Below are 21255 nucleotides of genomic sequence, written 5' to 3' on the forward strand. Positions count from 1 at the left end.
TGGCCTACACAAAAATGTATAACCATCACAGGGTGGTAGCTGTAGCCAGGTAGGGGTCAATGACGAATTATAGAGGTCAAAATGTAAAAGGGTGATTCTTAGACTATGGGCACTTATGTCCTTTGATCATATTGTATGAAAAACAGAAAAAAGGGGAAATTTCACACTTTTATAGTTATCTTTACAATGAAAGTGATAAGAAATTTGTTCTAGTAGTCTATGATGACTGACCTTTTTTCAGCATCATTATATGCAAATATTGCCGTTTTGTGCTTGTCCCACACCCAGACTTTTGATCTTCAATGATAAAAATGAATGGTAAAGAAACTTTTCTAATGTTTTAAAATATCTCAAAATATCAGTAAAATAATCAAAACATAATTGGGGTATTCAATGTCATACAACTGTTGATTTTTTTTTTTTTTTTTTTTTTTTTTAAACAAAATGTAGTTGTCCCATACTATTGCCGTAATTTCCACCACAACACTGTAATGTCCCTTTAAACAGTTTGTATGAAAGATTGTTTGGGTAGTTTCTATGGAGATAAACAGTGACAGAGCACATGTATATAGCGCCAAATCACAACAAACAGTTGCCCCAAGGCGCTTTATATTGTAAGGCAATGGTGTGGTGGAAATTACATTTACAAGGCCAATAGTGCCCGTAGTTAAAGAATCACCCAAAAATACTCCCTTCATGTTGAAAACTATATCACATTATCTGATCATAATTCCAAAAAGGTATCAATTGGACTATCTATGATGAACTGTTATGGGGTTAAAACAGCACCCTGTGATTTTAAATGTCATTTGGTCACCTTCAGTGGTACCAAAAACATGCTTGGCCCATGGACTAAGACAGCTGAGGTGGTTGTCAGCTGTAAGGATGTCCCCTGGGTGCCTTCCTCGGGACCTTTCATATGGTGATGCAAGTATCAAATTTGGCACAAATACACCTTAGATGTTATAGTTTTGAAAAGGCAGGGTCTCCACTTGAATTTTCACTAGGCAGTCAGGTAGGGGTTAACTGAAGAATTACAAGGATCTAAATTTAGAAATGCTCCAGTCGTATTGAAAAGTATACGATAAATATTCCAAAAAGGTATAGCTGGGACAATCTGACTGAATGTTATGGAGTTACGAGGTAAAAGCAGCAAGAACAGTGACCAAGGTCAGTTTCAGTTTGTACAGGGGTCAAAAGTTGAAGTTGCTCCAATTTTTGTAAAATGTGATTCAAATTCGTTAACAGGGTTTTAAGGAGGAATGCTTAGTTCTGATGATGATTTATGTTGTGCACTTTACAAGTTTCTCCTCCTTGTAAGTGAGAAGAAAAACCAAAGGAAATAAATAAATAAATAAATAAAAGTCTGGAGCTGCAGGATGAGCCAGAATGAGAGTGTTGTGGAAAACAGTTCTGATGCTACAGGAGACATTTGGTACCAGGCCACTAAGTGTTGGGAAACACTTTCAAACATTTTCCTAGTAGTTTATAACTCATTTAAACATGAAAACTTGGACAGAACACAGTGTTACAGCATCACAACATTTACTCAGTTCCACAAAATGTCACATTTAAGTACAAGAGTAACAACATCAGATTTACCTTTAATTTTAATCAGTGAAACCAGTTATAGTCTCAGTAATGACATTAAAACTCATCTTAATTTTTGGAGGTGCACTATACTCAAGTAAACAGCAGAGAGCAGCACCGGATCATTTAAAACTGACATGAACTAAACAGCTTCTTGTGAAATTGACTGACCGAGAACACACTGATGGTTTCACCTGTTAAATTCACACCAAACCACAAACCTGTGTCAGCGTCCTGCCACGGTTGGATGTTCTCTGAACACGTGTGCACCTATGAAACCCACAGAACAAGAAAGTGATGAGCAGCTGGTCTGTTTGTGACACCTGAGCCAACAAATGTGTGAAACCATCAAACCCAGACCGTGTGGTGTGAACTGGTTCTGGGAGGCCACGAGGTTCTAACAGCAGCAGTCACACCCGTGTTTAGGAACCAACTTCACCTGTGACCTAGTTTGTTCATTTCCAGAAAAAGCTCAACACTTCCGCATTTGTTACAGAAACTCAAACATCAAAATCCTGAACTGGATGTTTCAAACAGAGCTGTGGAACTGTTTCAGACTCCGCGCACCACAGGTGGTCTTTATGACACGCAGAGCTTCAGCCTTTACTGATGCTGTTGTATGTCGGCTGCAGGTGGTTGTTCAAAGGCGTTTCAGTCACAGGTGGTGGTGTCTGGTCATCCACGATGGCCTTCCTGTCCTCATCCAGCTCTGTGTCCTCACAGTGCGGAAGCTGCAGGAAGGACGTCAGGCCGTGCAGGTCAGACATCTTGTGGAAGGAGCGCAGCAGGAGGTACATCATCATCAGACCCAAAAACAGGTAAACTGGAAGGACAGGCAGAGGTCAGATCAACGTCCTCCATCACTAATGCACAGACAAACTATTGGACCACACACACACACCCCTGTACGGCTCAACACTGTACTTGTGTACTTGGGACTTACTGTGTTTAGTCACCAAATTACTCCTGTTTGGAACAGACTGGTCAAAAAGGTGAAGGTCAAGAATAATTACATTTAATCTGTTTCAGTCTGGAGACTAGAGCGCTCTGTGGACATGTTCGAGTCCTGAAGCATTCATAGTTTAATCACACAGTTCTCACTTCACTGGATTTTGTAGACTCCTATTTATGGAAAATGTGAATTCAAGAAGCATTTTTGGGGAAAGCAGACAAATTTTTTCTGGGGTAGTTTTTTAATGCTGAACATGAATCCATTTACCTGTGAGCCCAAAAATGCCTAAATGGGTCACTAATTAAGGTCAACGAGTGCAAAATTCAAAATTTTTTCAAGAAGCGTTTTGACACGCTCTATCCAGATATGCAACTTATTTTACATACAATATTTGTATAGTAGCAACCAAAAGGTTTGCAAAATGTGAGAAAAAGGAAAAAGAAGAAAAAAATGCTTTATTTGTGAATAACTGCATTAGAGCAACTTTTAGTTTAACATTACTGTTTCATTTCACTTGCATTTATAGTTTTAAATGCCTCAAGTTAAATTCTTTGACTCCTATACACAATTCTTAAAGAGTATTCTCAATTTTTGTATTTCACAGTTTGACCAATTAGCCTCCTAATTAAGGTCAAAGGTCATCCAGGTGTAAAGTAAACTTATGGTTGACTGTTAGAACAGTTTGCATCATAAGTGTTCTTACCTCTCAATCAGATGCTGCTGTAATCTGTTTGACCAATTGGGGCCAATTGGAACCTCCCCCACCTGACCTGCTAATGTCTACTTCACATCTCCCTGTTTCGGCATTTCACTTGCAGACATCTGTGCACAACTGGCTCTCCCACTTGAGACAACAGCAACTTATTAGTACTATACTGCATCCCTGTGGAATTTAAGAACTGGTGACAATTTACCATTCATGAGTCTAAATAATTAATAATAATAATTTTCCGCACGCATTTATGGCCTCTACTGGTGGTTGGCTCTCACTGCGGTATTGTATCACTTCCTGTTCCGGAGCACAGCGGTGTTTTTCTGTATCTGTTAGCTGTTTAATCTGCGCAGTTAGATTGATCTAGTTAACTAGATAATTTGTTTCAGTGTAATCTTCACGCGCCTTAACTAAAGCACTCACTCTGCTGAATCACCTCAATTATTTACACATTATTCACTTTGTGTGTTTTTAGGAATCCGCTAGCTTAGCGCAGCTACTAGCTCTTAGCCGGTTTAGCATGGCGGCTTCTCCTGTCTCTCCCGCACTTTTCTGCTCTGGGTGTGAAATGTTTAGTTATTCCTCGGCCTCCTTTAGCAGTAATGGTACTTGTAATAAGTGTAGCTTATTCGTAGCTTTGGAGGACAGGCGAATTGGAGACTCGGCTCCGCACCTTGGACCCAGACCACCAATAACCAGCAAAAATCTATTTAAGCATAAAAATTCAAAGAGAAAAAATAATATAGCACCTTCAACTGCACCACAGACTAAAACAGTCAAATGTGGTCTATTAAACATTAGATCTCTCTCTTCGAAGTCCCTGTTAGTAAATGATATAATAATTGATCAACATATTGATTTATTCTGTCTTACAGAAACCTGGTTACAGCAGGATGAATATGTTAGTTTAAATGAGTCAACACCCCCAAGTCACACTAACTGCCAGAACGCTCATAGCACGGGCCGAGGCGGAGGATTAGCAGCAATCTTCCATTCCAGCTTATTAATCAAAAACCCAGACAGAGCTTTAATTCATTTGAAAGCTTGTCTCTTAGTCTTGTCCATCCAAACTGGAAGTCCCAAAAACCAGTTTTAGTTGCTGTTATCCATCGTCCACCTGGACATTACTGTGAGTTTCTCTGTGAATTTTCGGACCTTTTGTCTGATTTAGTGCTTAGCTCAGATAAGATAATTATAGTGGGCGATTTTAACATCCACACAGATGCTGAGAATGACAGCCTCAACACTGCATTTAATCTATTATTAGACTCAATTGGCTTTGCTCAAAATGTAAATGAGTCCACCCACCACTTTAATCATATCTTAGATTTTGTTCTGACTTATGGTATGGAAATTGAAGACTTAACAGTATTCCCTGAAAACCCCCTTCTGTCTGATCATTTCTTAGTAACATTTACATTTACTCTGATGGACTAACCAGCAGTGGGGAATAAGTTTCGTTACAGTAGAAGTCTTTCAGAAAGTGCTGTAACTAGGTTTAAGGATGATTCCTTCTTTATGTTCTCCAATGCCATATACCAACACAGTGCAGAGTAGCTACCTAAACTCATCACTAATTGAAGAAAATAAGAACAACCCCAGGTTTCTTTTCAGCACTGTAGCCAGGCTGACAAAGAGTCAGAGCTCTATTGAGCCGAGTATTCCATTAACTAGTAATGACTTCATGACTTTCTTTGCTAATAAAATTTTAACTATTAGAGAAAAAATTACTCAACCATCCCAAAGACGTATCGTTCTCTTTGGCTGCTTTCAGTGATGCCGGTATTTGGTTAGACTCTCTCTCCGATTGTTCTGTCGGAGTTATTTTCATTAGTCCAAACCATCAACATGTCTATTACACCCCATTCCTACCAGGCTGCTAAAGGAAGCCCTACCATTAATTAATGCTTCGATCTTAAATATGATCAATCTGTCTTTATTAGTTGGCTATGTACCACAGGCTTTTAAGGTGGCAGTAATTAAACCATTACTTAAAAAGCCATTACTTGACCCAGCTATCTTAGCTAATTATAGGCCAATCTCCAACCTTCCTTTTCTCTCAAAAATTCTTGAAAGGGTAGTTGTAAAACAGCTAACTGATCATCTGCAGAGGAATGGTCTATTTGAAGAGTTTCAGTCAGGTTTTAGAATTCATCATAGTACAGAAACAGCATTAGTGAAGGTTACAAATGATCTTCTGGCCTCAGACAGTGGACTCATCTCTGTGCTTGTTCTGTTAGACCTCAGTGCTGCTTTTGATACTGTTGACCATAAAATTTTATTACAGAGATTAGAGCATGCCATAGGTATTAAAGGCACTGCGCTGGTTTGAATCATATTTATCTAATAGATTACAATTTGTTCATGTAAATGGGGAATCTTCTTCACAGACTAAGGTTAATTATGGAGTTCTACAAGGTTCTGTGCTAGGACCAATTTTATTCACTTTATACATGCTTCCCTTAGGCAGTATTATTAGACAGCATTGCTTAAATTTTCAGTGTTACGCAGATGATACCCAGCTTTACCTATCCATGAAGCCAGAGGACACACACCAATTAGCTAAACTGCAGGATTGTCTTACAAAGACATGGATGACCTCTAATTTCCTGCTTTTAAACTCAGATAAAACTGAAGTTATTGTACTTGGCCCCACAAATCTTAGAAACATGGTGTCTAACCAGATCCTTACTCTGGATGGCATTACCCTGACCTCTAGTAATACTGTGAGAAATCTTGGAGTCATTTTTGATCAGGATATGTCATTCAATGCGCATATTAAACAAATATGTAGGACTGCTTTTTTGCATTTGTGCAATATCTCTAAAATTAGAAAGGTCTTGTCTCAGAGTGATGCTGATAAACTAATTCATGCATTTATTTCCTCTAGGCTGGACTATTGTAATTCATTATTATCAGGTTGTCCTAAAAGTTCCCTGAAAAGCCTTCAGTTAATTCAAAATGCTGCAGCTAGAGTACTGACGGGGACTAGAAGGAGAGAGCATATCTCACCCATATTGGCCTCTCTTCATTGGCTTCCTGTTAATTCTAGAATAGAATTTAAAATTCTTCTTACTTATAAGGTTTTGAATAATCAGGTCCCATCTTATTTTAGGGACCTCATAGTACCATATCACCCCAATAGAGCACTTCGCTCTCAGACTGCAGGCTTACTTGTAGTTCCTAGGGTTTGTAAGAGTAGAATGGGAGGCAGAGCCTTCAGCTTTCAGGCTCCTCTCCTCTGGAACCAGCTCCCAATTCGGATCAGGGAGACAGACACCCTCTCTACTTTTAAGATTAGGCTTAAAACTTTTTGCTAAAGCTTATACAACCCCTGGCAAAAATTACGGAATCACCGGCCTGACGAGCAGATCTGATATGATGCAGGTGTTAGTTTTGGGGATGAAAATTTACAGGGTGATTCCATATTTTTTTCCTCTGCTTGGTCTAAAAAGTAACCATTACTGACTGCCAATCTTTTTTCTTGATTTCTTATAGTGTTTCTTAAAGGCAGAAAGTTGCCATCTGAAATGACTTTAGTTTTGTGTCATGTCTGATCTGCTTTTTTTCTACAAAATTAAACAACTGAATGAACATCCTCCGAGGCCGGTGATTCCATAATTTTTGCCAGGGGTTGTAGTTAGGGCTGGATCAGGTGACCCTGAACCATCCCTTAGTTATGCTGCTATAGACTTAGACTGCTGGGTGGTTCCCATAATGCACTGAGTGTTTCTTTCTCTTTTTGCTCTGTATGCACCACTCTGCATTTAATCAGTGATTGCTCTCTTCCACAGCATGTGTTTTGCCTGATTCTCTGCCCTCAGCCCCAACCAGTCCCAGCAGAAGACTGCCCCTCTGCTGGAGGTTTCTTCCTGTTAAAAGGGAGTTTTTCCTTCCCACTGTCGCCAAGTGCTTGCTCACAGGGGGTCGTTTTGACAGATGGGGTTTTTCCGTAATTATTGTATGGCTTTGCCTTACAATATAAAGCGCCTTGGGGCAACTGTTTGTTGTGATTTGGCGCTATATAAATAAAATTGATTTGATGATATCCCACTCTGTTTTGTTTGAGTTTCCTGAGAAAAAAGGACTGTCGCATCCTGTTACACTGAAATGCAGGTAGTAGTATGTCAGATTATCAGCAAGTCCAAGTATCCTCATGTCACACACAGAACATACTTCAGTCTCCTGCTTTCACCCAAAGCTTAGTGCAAGACATTCTACCGAAGATGGCGACCAACACCAAGACATCTGTGTCACAAGCTACAAACACAATGTTTAAATAATGATAATCTGCTTGAAGGCAGTGTAGAATCATTCTAGAACCCACCTCATGATTGCTCTCTGCAGTGTTGTGTCCATTTCAGGGCCTGAACTCTGGACTTCTGTTTCAGAAGCAAAAGCTCTAACAACAACCACTTTTCCATGGGACACCATGGCTATGGGAGCACTTGACAGGAACTAAGAAAGCTCTGCCTCGTTTTCAGTTGATGTAAGAACATCCATGTTGGGGAGTGGCGCATCCCCATCTTCAGACAAACTGGCCTTGATTTCTTTGTTCGTTTGACCCTTGTTCCAACTTTGAAAACTCTCTGTACCAATCCAAGGTAACAATTCAGCTGTAAGCCTGTCTTTTCTGGAAAATTAACTTCAAATTCATCTATGCATTTGCCTTGCTTGGTTCTCCAAGTGACTGCAGCTTACCCATTAATGATCAAGCAAGAAGGGCTGTCAGAGATTTCTGTGGGGCAGGTTACACCTTGAATAAGAATGTTGGTCTTAATGCCAGATCGAACTTCAGACGATTCACCAATGTTAAACGGCACGTTCATCATGATCATGAAAAGTGCCCCCCCACAGACACACACCCCAAACATTGCAAATTATTGTATTGAGGCTCTGTTGTTGGCAGTCAGTGCAATGTAGCCTACTTCACACAGATGGCAACACTCAAGTAGAGCCGACTGAGAATCCAAGGAGCAAAATTACCAATAGCTGCGGGGCAAAATGGAAACAGTGTATTGTATCAATGTAACAAATCTGCTTTCATAGTCATGTGTGCAAGCAACTGAAAAATTTTTTGACTGAACATTTTCTGTGAGTGGACGGGCAAGCGCCGAAGGAGCACGGTCTCCTAAGGGGGCATAGAAATGTTGGGGGGAGTACAAATTTCAACGAGTGGGAGAGTGAGCCCCCCTCAGAACAAATAAATAGCTGCGCCACCCACCACGACACAATTTCAACATCTGTGTGTTTTTTATTCTTTTACACATTAAAACATTGTGTGTTTAAGGAACTGTCTATTTACACATTTTACAGCCTTTACAAACATGTTTAAAATGTTCACAAAGAACTTTCTATTCTTTCACACACCTTTTTCCAAACATTTTAAATGTGTTCTTAGAGCTTTCTATTTTATTATCATCTTTTGCCATATCTTTCTATTTTATTTTCATCTTTTGCCATATTTTAAACCTTTTAACATGTGTGTTTTTAAACCTCTTTGGCATAACTAACACACCAACATAAATAAAGGATAGGAGTATATAGGATAGGAGTTATAAGATTTTCTCAATATCGATGCCATTATAGATTCCGCTTATCGATCTGATTCTTTATCGATTCCCTTATCGATACCTCTTGTGAATTTTCTGTGTACTAAAAGTAGGCTTTACAGGTTTTCTATGTCAACAATATTTGAGTCTTAAAGTACATAAATATGAAATTGGCCACTGGATTCTTGATCTCTGGACATAAAAACAAAAGCTGTAGATTTCCTCAAAAGCATTTCCTTTCAGACATTAATGGCACAACTCACTCCATACCTCCATACCTGGGAGGAAAAAACATTTTAGTCTGTTGCAGATTGTTGTCTGTGTTACAACATTTGGAAAGAGGTGTCATTTGAGTTAAACTGATTCACTTTAAAGTTATTAATTCCAGGCGGACTCTGACACGGCAGAGAGCCGTGCAGCGTTTGGAGATGTGTGAACAGAACGGAGGACAATTCTCGTTTCTTGCCTGCAACACCACAAGAGTCCCAGTTAGTGACTTTAATCCGGACAAAAGTGACATGATTGACATTTTTAAATGGCTTTGAGAGGGGTGACGAAGCGGACTTGTTGCTTCTGAAAAGCAGTGAAGCAATGAACCCATGAAGCAGTGGGTTGGAGTACTGCTTCATTGGTTCAAGCTTCAAGAACAGCCACTGCAGAAGTGGTTGATGACAGACAGTGGTAGGCACAGTTCCACTAATCATCGAAGCTAATGTTTTTATTAAAGGATTAGATTTTGGACCGCTAACATTTTTGTAGGTGTGGTGAACAAAGCTTAACAGTTACAAACATTTATGAAGGCTGAAATTAAAGATTTGAGTGCCTACCTGTTAAATGTTTTGTAGTAGAAGTACAGTTCTATCCTCTGCAAACAGAGGAGAGCTGGTTTCAGGAGAATCTTGTTCAAGAGTAATATATACACAATATGTCTGAAATTCAGTTTGCATTGATTAACCCTCTGGGGCAGACGCCGTCGTATACGACGGCTAAGACCAAGCTTTACTAAATTATAAATAACTAATGATGAGATAGAAACTTATTTTATGATGAAAAGTTAACTCCGGACTTTCGAGCCAGCCATTGTCCATCTTTGTACACCTCAAAGAAGCTGTGTGATGACGTGCGCAATGTGAGTGTCCAATCAGAATTGGTTCACTGTCACATGGTTTTCCAAAATCCATTTGTAGGGCAGATTTACCTCACGTGAAAAGCCAAAGATCATTTTCAGGAGTGATATGTTACTAGTTGGCCCGTATGAATAGCGCCCTGTGTGCTCCAATAAGTACATCCAGTGCGCCATTACGCACAGCGATCAGTGAAAGCAGACGGAGAGCCTCTGATTACAATCTCACGTGCTCAAACAAAGTGTCTAAGTATCAGGATTGCTCCACTAGTTTGCATGTGAATGTTATTGGATAACTCTTGCTTTCTCAGCATAAAGCACTGTTTACCATATCAATGACAACAAAACACAGACCATTTTGTATATATTGTTCAAAATGTGCATTTGTGTTTATTGTTTGAACCTTTTTGTTTTACAGTCTTTCACACAAGACCTCAAATTACCTTTATAAAGTGTCAAAGCAGTTGTTTATCATAGTTTGCTGTGTGTTTTGAATAAATCAATCAATCAATTTTATTTATATAGCACCAAATCACAACAAACAATTGCCCCAAGATGCTTTATTTTGTAAGGCAAGGCCATACAATAATTACGTAAAAACCCCAACGGTCAAAACGACCCCCTGTGAGCAAGCACTTGGCGACAGTGGGAAGGAAAAACTCCCTTTTAACAGGAAGAAACCAGCAGAACCAGGCTCAGGGAGGGGCAGTCTTCTGCTGGGACTGGTTGGGGCTGAGGGAGAGAACCAGCAAAAAAGACATGCTGTGGAGGGGAGCAGAGATCAATCACTAATGATTAAATGCAGAGTGGTGCATACAGAGCAAAAAGAGAAAGAAACACTCAGTGCATCATGGGAACCCCCCAGCAGTCTACGTCTATAGCAGCATAACTAAGGGATGGTTCAGGGTCACCTGATCCAGCCCTAACTATAAGCTTTAGCAAAAAGGAAAGTTTTAAGCCTAATCTTAAAAGTAGAGAGGGTGTCTGTCTCCCTGATCTGAATTGGGAGCTGGTTCCAGAGGAGAGGAGCCTGAAAGCTGAAGGCTCTGCCTCCCATTCTACTCTTACAAACCCTAGGAACTACAAGTAAGCCTGCAGTCTGAGAGCGAAGCGCTCTATTGGGGTGATATGGTACTAAGAGGTCCCTAAGATAAGATGGGACCTGATTATTCAAAACCTTATAAGTAAGAAGAAGAATTTTAAATTCTATTCTAGAATTAACAGGAAGCCAATGAAGAGAGGCCAATATGGGTGAGATATGCTCTCTCCTAGTCCCCGTTAGTACTCTAGCTGCAGCATTTTGAATTAACTGAAGGCTTTTCAGGGAACTTTTAGGACAACCTGATAATAATGAATTACAGTAGTCCAGCCTAGAGGAAATAAATGCATGAATTAGTTTTTCAGCATCACTCTGAGACAAGACCTTTCTAATTTTAGAGATATTGCGTAAATGCAAAAAAGCAGTCCTACATATTTGTTTAATATGCGCATTGAATGACATATCCTGATCAAATATGACTCCAAGATTTCTCACAGTATTACTAGAGGTCAGGGTAATGCCATCCAGAGTAAGGATCTGGTTAGACACCATGTTTCTAAGAATTGTGGGGCCAAGTACAATAACTTCAGTTTTATCTGAGTTTAAAAGCAGGAAATTAGAGGTCATCCATGTCTTTATGTCTGTAAGACAATCCTGCAGTTTAGCTAATTGGTATGTGTCCTCTGGCTTCATGGATAGATAAAGCTGGGTATCATCTGCGTAACAATGAAAATTTAAGCAACGCCGTCTAATACTGCCTAAGGGAAGCATGTATAAAGTGAATAAAATTGGTCCTAGCACAGAACCTTGTGGAACTCCATAATTAACCTTAGTCTGTGAAGATTCCCCATTTACATGAACAAATTGTAATCTATTAGATAAATATGAATCAAACCACCGCAGTGCAGTGCCTTTAATACCTATGGCATGCTCTAATCTCTGTAATAAAATTTTATGGTCAACAGTATCAACAGCAGCACTGAGGTCTAACAGAACAAGCACAGAGATGAGTCCACTGTCTGAGGCCATAAGAAGATCATTTGTAACCTTCACTAATGCTGTTTCTGTACTATAATGAATTCTAAAACCTGACTGAAACTCTTCAAATAGACCATTCCTCTGCAGATGATCAGTTAGCTGTTTTACAACTACCCTTTCAAGAATTTTTGAGAGAAAAGGAAGGTTGGAGATTGGCCTATAATTAGCTAAGATAGCTGGGTCAAGTGATGGCTTTTTAAGTAATGGTTTAATTACTGCCACCTTAAAAGCCAGTGGTACATAGCCAACTAATAAAGATAGATTGATCATATTTAAGATCGAAGCATTAAATAATGGTAGGGCTTCCTTGAGCAGCCTGGTAGGAATGGGGTCTAATAGACATGTTGATGGTTTGGATGAAGTGACTAATGAAAATAACTCAGATAGAAGAATCTGAGAGAAAGAGTAACCAAATACCAGCATCAGCCAAAGATAACGATAGGTCTTTGGGATGGTTATGAGTAATTTTTTTCTCTAATAGTTAAAATTTTATTAGCAAAGAAACTCATGAAGTCATTACTAGTTAAAGTTAAAGGAATATTCGGCTCAATAGAGCTCTGACGCTTTGTCAGCCTGGCTACAGTGCTGAAAAGAAACCTGGGGTTCTTATTTTCTTCAATTAGTGATGAGTAGTAAGATGTCCTAGCTTTACGGAGGGCTTTTTTATAGAGCAACAGACTCTTTTTCCAGGCTAAGTGAAGATCTTCTAAATTAGTGAGACACCATTTCCTCTCCAACTTACAGGTTATCTGCTTTAAGCTGCGAGTTTGAGAGTTATACCACAGAGTCAGGCACTTCTGATTTAAAGCTCTCTTTTTCAGAGGAGCTACAGCATCCAAAGTTGTCTTCAATGAGGATGTAAAACTACTGACGAGATACTCTATCTCACTTACAGAGTTTAGGTAGCTACTCTGCACTGTGTTGGTATATGGCATTAGAGAACATAAAGAAGGAATCATATCCTTAAACCTAGTTACAGTGCTTTCTGAAAGACTTCTAGTGTAATGAAGATTATTCCCCACTGCTGGGTAGTCCATCAGAGTAAATGTAAATGTTATTAAGAAATGATCAGACAGAAAGGAGTTTTCAGGGAATACTGTTAAGTCTTCTATTTCCATACCATAATCAGAACAAGATCTAAGATATGATTAAAGTGGTGGGTGGACTCATTTACATTTTGAGCAAAGCCAATTGAGTCTAATAATAGATTAAATGCAGTGTTGAGGCTGTCATTCTCAGCATCTGTGTGGATGTTAAAATCGCCCACTATAATTATCTTATCTGAGCTAAGCACTAAGTCAGACAAAAGTTCTGAAAATTCACAGAGAAACTCACAGTAACGACCAGGTGGACGATAGATAATAACAAATAAAACTGGTTTTTGGGACTTCCAATTTGGATGGACAAGATTAAGAGTCAAGCTTTCAAATGAATTAAAGCGCTGTCTGGGTTTTTGATTAATTAATAAGCTGGAATGGAAGACTGCTGCTAATCCTCCGTCTCGGCCCGTGCTACGAGCATTCTGACAGTGTGACTCGGGGGTGTTGACTCATTTAAGCTAACATATTCATCCTGCTGTAACCAGGTTTCTGTAAGGCAGAATAAATCAATATGTTGATCAATTATTATATCATTTACTAACAGGGACTTAGAAGAGAGAGACCTAATGTTTAATAGACCACATTTAACTGTTTTAGTCTGTGGTGCAGTTGAAGGTGCTATACTTTTTCTTTTTGAATTTTTATGCTTAAATAGATTTTTGCTGATTATTGGTGGTCTGGGAGCAGGCACCGTCTCTACAGGGATGGGGTAATGAGGGGATGGCAGGGGGAGAGAAGCTGCAGAGAGGTGTGTAAGACTACAACTCTGCTTCCTGGTCCCAACCCTGGATAGTCACAGTTTGGAGGATTTAAGAAAATTGGCCAGATTTCTAGAAATGAGAGCTGCTCCATCCAAAGTGGGATGGATGCCGTCTCTCCTAACAAGACCAGGTTTTCCCCAGAAGCTTTGCCAATTATCTATGATGCCCACCTCATTTTTGTGGACACCACTCAGACAGCCAGCAATTCAAGGAGAACATGCAGCTAAACATGTCACTCCCGGTCCGATTGGGGAGGGGCCCAGAGAAAACTACAGAGTCCGACATTGTTTTTGCAAAGTTACACACCGATTCAATGTTAATTTTAGTGACCTCCGATTGGCGTAACTGGGTGTCATTACTGCCGACGTGAATTACAATCTTACCAAATTTACGCTTAGCCTTAGCCAGCAGTTTCAAATTTCCTTCGATGTCGCCTGCTCCGGCCCCCGGAAGACAATTGACTATGGTTGCTGGTGTCGCTAACTTCACATTTCTCAAAACAGAGTCGCCAATAACCAGAGTTTGATCCTCGGCAGGTGTGTCGCCGAGTGGGGAAAAATGGTTAGAAATGTGAACGGGTTGGCAGTGTACACGGGGCTTCTGTTTAGGACTACGCTTCCTCTTCACAGTCACCCAGTCGGCCTGCTTTCCCGGCTGCTCGGGATCTGCCAGAGGGAAATTAACGGCGGCTAAGCTACCTTGGTCTGCACCGACTACAGGGGCCTGGCTAGCTGTAGAATTTTCCATGGTGCGGAGCCGAGTCTCCAATTCGCCCAGCCTGGCCGCCAAATCTACGAATAAGCTACACTTATTACAAGTACCATTACTGCTAAAGGAGGCCGAGGAATAACTAAACATTTCACACCCAGAGCAGAAAAGGGCGGGAGAGACAGGAGAAGCCGCCATGCTAAACCGGCTAAGAGCTAGTAGCTGCGCTAAGCTAGCGGATTCCTAAAAACACACAAAGTGAATAATGTGTAAATAATTTAGAGGTGATTCAGCAGAGGGAGTGCTTTAGTTAAGGCACGTGAAGATTACACTGTGAAACAAATCGTTATCTAGTTAACTAGATCAATCTAACTGCGCAGATTAAACAGGTAACAGATACAGCAAAACACAGCTGTGCTCCGGAACAGGAAGTGATACAATACCACAGTGAGAGCCAACCACCAGTAGAGGCCATAAATGCGTGCAGAAAGTTATTTCCGCTTTACTTTTTTTCCTCTCATACACACACACACACACATATACATACATACATATATACACACAACCCCTGGCAATAATTATGGAATCACTGGCCTCTGAGGATGTTCATTCAGTTGTTTAATTTTGTAGAAAAAAGATCAGACATGACAAAACTAAAGTCATTTCAAATGGCAACTTTCTGGCTTTAAGAAACACTATAAGAAATCAGGAAAAATAATTGTGGCAGTCAGTAACGGTTACTTTTTTAGACCAAGCAGAGGGGAAAAAATATGGACTCACTCAATTCTGAGGATTATTATGGAATCACCCTGTAAATTTTCATCCCCAAAACCAACACCTGCATCAAATCAGATCTGCTCCTTAGTCTGCATCTACAAAGGAGTGATCACACCTTGGAGAGCTGTTGCACCAAGTGGACTGACATGAATCATGGCTCCAACACGAGAGATGTCAATTGAAACAAAGGAGAGGATTATCAAACTCTTAAAAGAGGGTAAATCATCACGCAATGTTGCAAAAGATGTTCATTGTTCACAGTCAGCTGTGTCTAAACTCTGGACCAAATACAAACATGGGAAGGTTGTTAAAGGCAAACATACTGGTAGACCAAGGAAGACATCAAAGCGTCAAGACAGAAAACAAAGCAATATGTCTCAAAAATCGAAAATGCATAACAAAACAAATGAGGAACAAATGGGAGGAAACTGGAGTTTGGAAACTGGAAACTTATTGTATGGCTTTGCTTACTATATAAAGTGCCTTGGGGTAACTGCTTGTTGTGATTTGGCGCTATATACATAAAACTGATTTGATTTGGAGTCAACGTCTGTGACCGAACTGTAAGAAACCGCCTAAAGGAAATGGGATTTACGTACAGAAAAGCTAAACGAAAGCCATCATCAACACCTAAACAGAAAAAAACAAGGTTACAACGGGCTAAGGAAAAGCAATCGTGGACTGTGGATGACTGGATGAAAGTCATATTCAGTGATGAATCTCAAATCTGCATTGGGCAAGGTGGTGATGCTAGAACTTTTGTTTGGTGCCATTCCAATGAGATTTATAAAGATGACTGCCTGAAGAGAACATGTAAATTTCCACAGTCATTGATGATATGGGGCTGCATGTCAGGTAAAGGCACTGGGGAGATGGCTGTCATTACATCATCAATAAATGCACAAGTTTATGTTGATATGCTGGACACTTTTCTTATCCCATCAATTGAAAGGATGTTTGGGGATGATGAAATCACTTTTCAAGATGATAATGCATCTTGCCATAGAGCAAAAGCTGTGAAAACATTCCTTGCAAAAAGACACATAGGGTCAATGTCACGGCTTGCAAATAGTCCGGATCTTAATCCAATTGAAAATCTTTGGTGGAAGTTGAAGAAAATGCTCCATGACAAGGCTCCAGCCTGCAAAGCTGATCTGGCAGCAGCAATCAGAGAACGTTGAAGCCAGATTGATAAAGAGTACTGTTTGTCACTCATTAAGTTCATGCCTCAGAGACTGCAAGCTGTTATAAAAGCCAGAGGTGGTGCAACAAAATACTAGTGATGTGGTGGAGCGTTCTTTTGTTTTTCATGATTCCATAATTTTTCCTCAGAATTGAGTGATTCCATATTTTTTTCCCTCTGCTTGGTCTAAAAAAGTAACCGTTACTGACTGCCACAATTTTTTTTTCCTGATTTCTTATAGTGTTTCTTAAAGCCAGAAAGTTGCCATTTGAAATGACTTTAGTTTTGTGTCATGTCTGATCTGCTTTTTTTCTACAAAATTAAACAACTGAATGAACATCCTCGAGGCCGGTGACTCCATAAGTTTTGCCAGGGGTTGCACGCACGCACACACACAAAGTTCAGGTTGTCCTGGAAAAAAAAAAAAAAAAGACAACTTGATTGTAGGATGCAGGGAGAGCTGTTACCAGCAATAATAAAACATTTATGCCATGTGAGTGAACTGTCCAAAAAATGCCCTCAGACCCCAGAGGGTTAAATTCCATGCAGCTTAAACGTCCAATTATCTGGAATATTTGTTTTGGCAAGTTTTCATGGTCTCTACTGCCATCTACTGGCCAGTAGTGTTCATAGCAGTATGAGCATCTGGACGGCAGTAGATGGCAGTGTTTTATTTATTTTGACCCCATTATATCTAGGGATGGGTACTGATAAGATGTTGTCGATATCAATGCCATATCGATTCTGCTTATCGATCCGATTCCTTATAGATTGCCTTATTGATACCTCTTGTGAATTTTGTACTAAAAGTAGGCTTTGCAGGGTTCTATGTATTTCATTGAGTCTTAAAGTAAATAACTATGAAATTGGTCACTGTATCCTTGATCTCTGGACATAAATAAAAATAAAATGGTGTTTTGCTTTGAAGTTAATTCCGACTGGATTCTATCATTCTAACTTGACTTGGCAGAGAGCCGCGCAGCGTTTGGAGCTGTGTGAACAGAACGGAGGACGATTCTCGTTTCTTTCTCCCAACAAGACAGGAGTCCCAGTTACTAACTTTAATCCGCACAAAAGTGAATCATGATTTCACATATTCAGGGATGAAAGTGGTGAAAAACAAAGAGCTGAAACCCAAAATTACCCCCCCAACACCACCTACACGAAAATGTTTGAATTCTAGAAGCTTTGAAATGCAACCTGTGACTATTCCAGACAAACTGGAGTGAGTGCAGCATCCATTTAGTGAAGGGGGGGGGGGGGGGGGGGGGGGGACAGCTTTCCTTATTCAAATTCATTCTAGTATTCTGCTCTTACTAGGATACAGCAGTTTTCTAGTTTGGCAGATAGTTCTGGAGGAAATCACTGAAGAAATTAACACACTGAAAATATGGTTTGACCGAAACAAACTGTCATTAAACTTAAATAAGACAGGGATGAAATGGAGGTGTAAGAGTCACTAGGTGTTCACAGGAAACACTTATTTCTGTATTTATTTATGTACCAGGTCTATTAGAAAAGTATCCGACTTTTTTTCAAAAACCATATGGATTTGAATCACGTGTGATTGCGTCAGACAAGCCTGAACCCTCGTGCGCATGCGTGAGTTTTTCCACGCCTGTCGGTTGCATCATTCACCTGTGAGTAGGCTTTGAGTGAGTGGTCCACCCCCTTGTCGGATTTTCATTGTTAGGAAATGGCGGAATGAGTTGGGCTTTTTTTCCATCAGAATTTTTTCAGAAACTGTTAGAGACTGACAGCTGGAAACCATTAGAAAAATTTATCTGGCTTTCGGTGAAAATGTTACGAGCTTGTTAGAGAATAAGGAGTGTTACTGTCGCTTTAAGGACGATCCCCGGCAGCTGTGGGGCGCACCGTGCTCCGAAGCCGCCATCAACAGGCTGAACAACCATTTCATCTTTAAACCGATGGCTGTCTGGATCCGTGACCATTTCTCTGGTTATCACAAGAGCTGGACATCAACCATTTTCCAGCAGATTTCACTTTTAACAAGAGATTTTGTCATGGAAAGCCGAGCGGAGGCTTCGCGCGTCACGATGGATTCGCTACTGGAGCGAGACATGGCTTTGAGATGGCGTTCAGACAGCCATCTCAAAGCCGTCCTGAGACCAAAACGGAGGTGGTTTTGTCTCGCTCCAGTAGCGAATCCATCGTGACACGAAGCCTCCGCTCGGCTTTCCATGACAAAATCTCGTTAGTAGTGAAATCTGCCGGAAAATGGTTGATATCCAGCTCTTGTGATAACCAGAGAAATGGCACACGATGGTCACGGATCCAGACAGCCATCCGTTTAGAAATGAAATGGTCGTTCAGCCTGTCGATGGCGGCTTCGGAGCGCGGTGCGCGCCCTAGCCGCTGGGGGCCGTCCTTAAAGCGACAGTAACACTCACTCTCTGAAGCCCGTAAAATTTTCACCGAAAGCCAGATAAATTTTTCTAATGGTTTCCAGCTGTCAGTCTCTAACAGTTTCTGAAAAAATTCTGATGGAAAAAAAGCCCAACTCATTCCGCCATTTCCTAACAATGAAAATCCGACAAGGGGGTGGACCACTCACTCAAAGCCTGCTCACAGGCGAATGACGCAACCTACAGGCGTGGAAAAACTCACGCATGTGCACGAGGGTTCAAGCTTGTCTGACGCAACCACACGTGATTCAAATCCATATGGTTTTTGAAAAAATAAGGTCGGATACTTCTCTAATAGACCTCGTATGTTCATTGTTAGTTGGTTTTATACTGTATTTTCTGTTGTGTTTTCATTCAGGTTGCTTTTGTCTCTCTAAAATTGTATATAATCATTAGATAAGTTATTACTATTATTGTTGTGCTTGCTATTATTAATATATAAACAAATTTTAAAATTACAATTTGTAATACATTTGACTCTTTTACAACAAACGCTTGACAGCTGCAACTGCTTAATGCTAGCTTAACATTGAAAATGCCATAGACATGCTAACGTGTTATCATCGGTCCCATTTAAGTTATAAAATACATCTCTCAACTGTTTCAGAAAACTATAACAGGTTGGTTTAACCTAAAAAAGGTAAATAATACTCAACCATATGCTTTTTAGGGTTTTAGCGCAGGAAAGCGAAAAAAAAAATAACGAAGCAATGATCGAAGCACTGCTTCGATCTGCGAATCACTGCTTCCATTGGTTCAAGGTTCAAAGCAAAGCCGCGCTGCAGAAAAGTTGATTTCAGACCCACTGCAGGGTCTGTAATTAATGTAGAGAAGTTATAATTTTCCTGACAAACACCCCCAAAAACAACGGCCACTCTGAAGGACCGATAAGGGAATTGTTAAGTAAAAAGATCATTGATGTCGGTGGATTGAACCATTTCTTAACGATACCCAAAAGGAACCGGTTCTCGATACCCATCCCTAGTTATATCAGATGTTGTCTAATCATAACTTGACTTTTTGGCTTTGCAAATGGCTTTTTTTTTTTTAACATAAAAAAGACATTTTACAAAAGCATATTTATATGTAAATACCAACATGTCACATTAAGGTGTTGGTTTTTACATAGAATGAATGGGTCAACCAATCAGTGGTAGCGGAGGCTCATTTATCCATAACCCCTTTGGCATCTGTCTGTTACAAAACTTCAAAATCAGTGCATTATTTAAAATTAAAAGATATGCGTTATATTTTAACTTTGTACAAATGACAGAATTTACATTAATGGAGTTATTCTATCCAGATTAATTTGATGATTTTAAATCAAAACTGCTTTATTTTACAAGACCTCTGACTCACTGCGGCACTGCTGTATTCTGTTAAGGACTAATGGCTTGTTTTGCGTGTGTGTATATAGAATTGAGCTTAGCTCCTCTCAATTGCTTCACTGCTGCAAAATATGTAGTGAACAGGAGCTTCCAGCAGTGGGCAGGGCACACAAAGACAGAAGTGCTAAGTCATTTTTTTGGGTCTGGTTGCCTTTAATGCTACAAGAAGCAATCGTGGTGTTAAAACTCAAAATCAGCTTGTTAGTAGTTGCAAGTGTACTGGTTATCGGTTAGCTGTAGCTTCCGATAAATTTTTGGGTGGTTTATTGGTTTAGCTTCATAAAAGATAACTTTTCAGTTAGCTGATGAGCTGTTATCAAAGCTAACTTTTTGGTTAGCTGTGCCCACAACTGATTACAGACCCACTGTGACCCAAGTGATCATTTTCCCAATAAGACACCCTCAAAACAACGGCCGCTTTGAAGGACTGAAAGGAATCATTATGCAAAAAGGCTATTGATGTCGGTGGATCAAGTAATTTCTTAATGATTCTCGAAAAGAACCGGTTCATGATACCCATCCCCCCTCTGCGAAGAACTGTGGCACCCTGAGGGGGGGAGGTGCCTTACAGTTTGAAAACCACTGGTTTCAAATAGTGGTATTTGACTCATACTGGAACAAAATATGGCTCAAGTCTATTTCATTAAAATTTCCACAAATGGATTGAGTCTGCATCAACTGATTAATTCAAATTCAGCTGGAGAACACGTACAGTGTTTTGAAGGACATGACATTACAACTCTACACTGACGTGCATGCTGTCCTCAAGTGGAATTACATAAAAACATATTGCCTTTGCCATGGGCTGGAGCGGCCGCACAGTGCTCATTGGCAGACTGTCCCATGTGCAAAGGACAGTCTGATCATGTGTACACTCAGCTGGCAATCTGAAGGTCACATCACCCA

General features: G+C 40.1%; 1 protein-coding gene across 1 annotated transcript in view; it reads right to left on the reverse strand.

Moving 5' to 3' along the window:
* Window positions 1-1450: 1450 nt before the first annotated feature.
* kcnk6 (potassium channel, subfamily K, member 6) overlaps window positions 1451-21255 on the reverse strand; it is a 66883-nt gene continuing 47078 nt past the window's right edge. Inside the window, exon 3 of the mRNA XM_034168669.1 lies at window positions 1451-2413. Within this exon, the coding sequence (XP_034024560.1) occupies window positions 2187-2413 (227 nt within the window). The 3' untranslated portion in view covers window positions 1451-2186. The remainder of the gene's footprint in view (window positions 2414-21255) is intronic.

The sequence above is a fragment of the Thalassophryne amazonica genome, chromosome 4, assembly GCF_902500255.1.
Source record: "Thalassophryne amazonica chromosome 4, fThaAma1.1, whole genome shotgun sequence".
Classification (NCBI taxonomy): Eukaryota; Metazoa; Chordata; class Actinopteri; order Batrachoidiformes; family Batrachoididae; genus Thalassophryne; species Thalassophryne amazonica.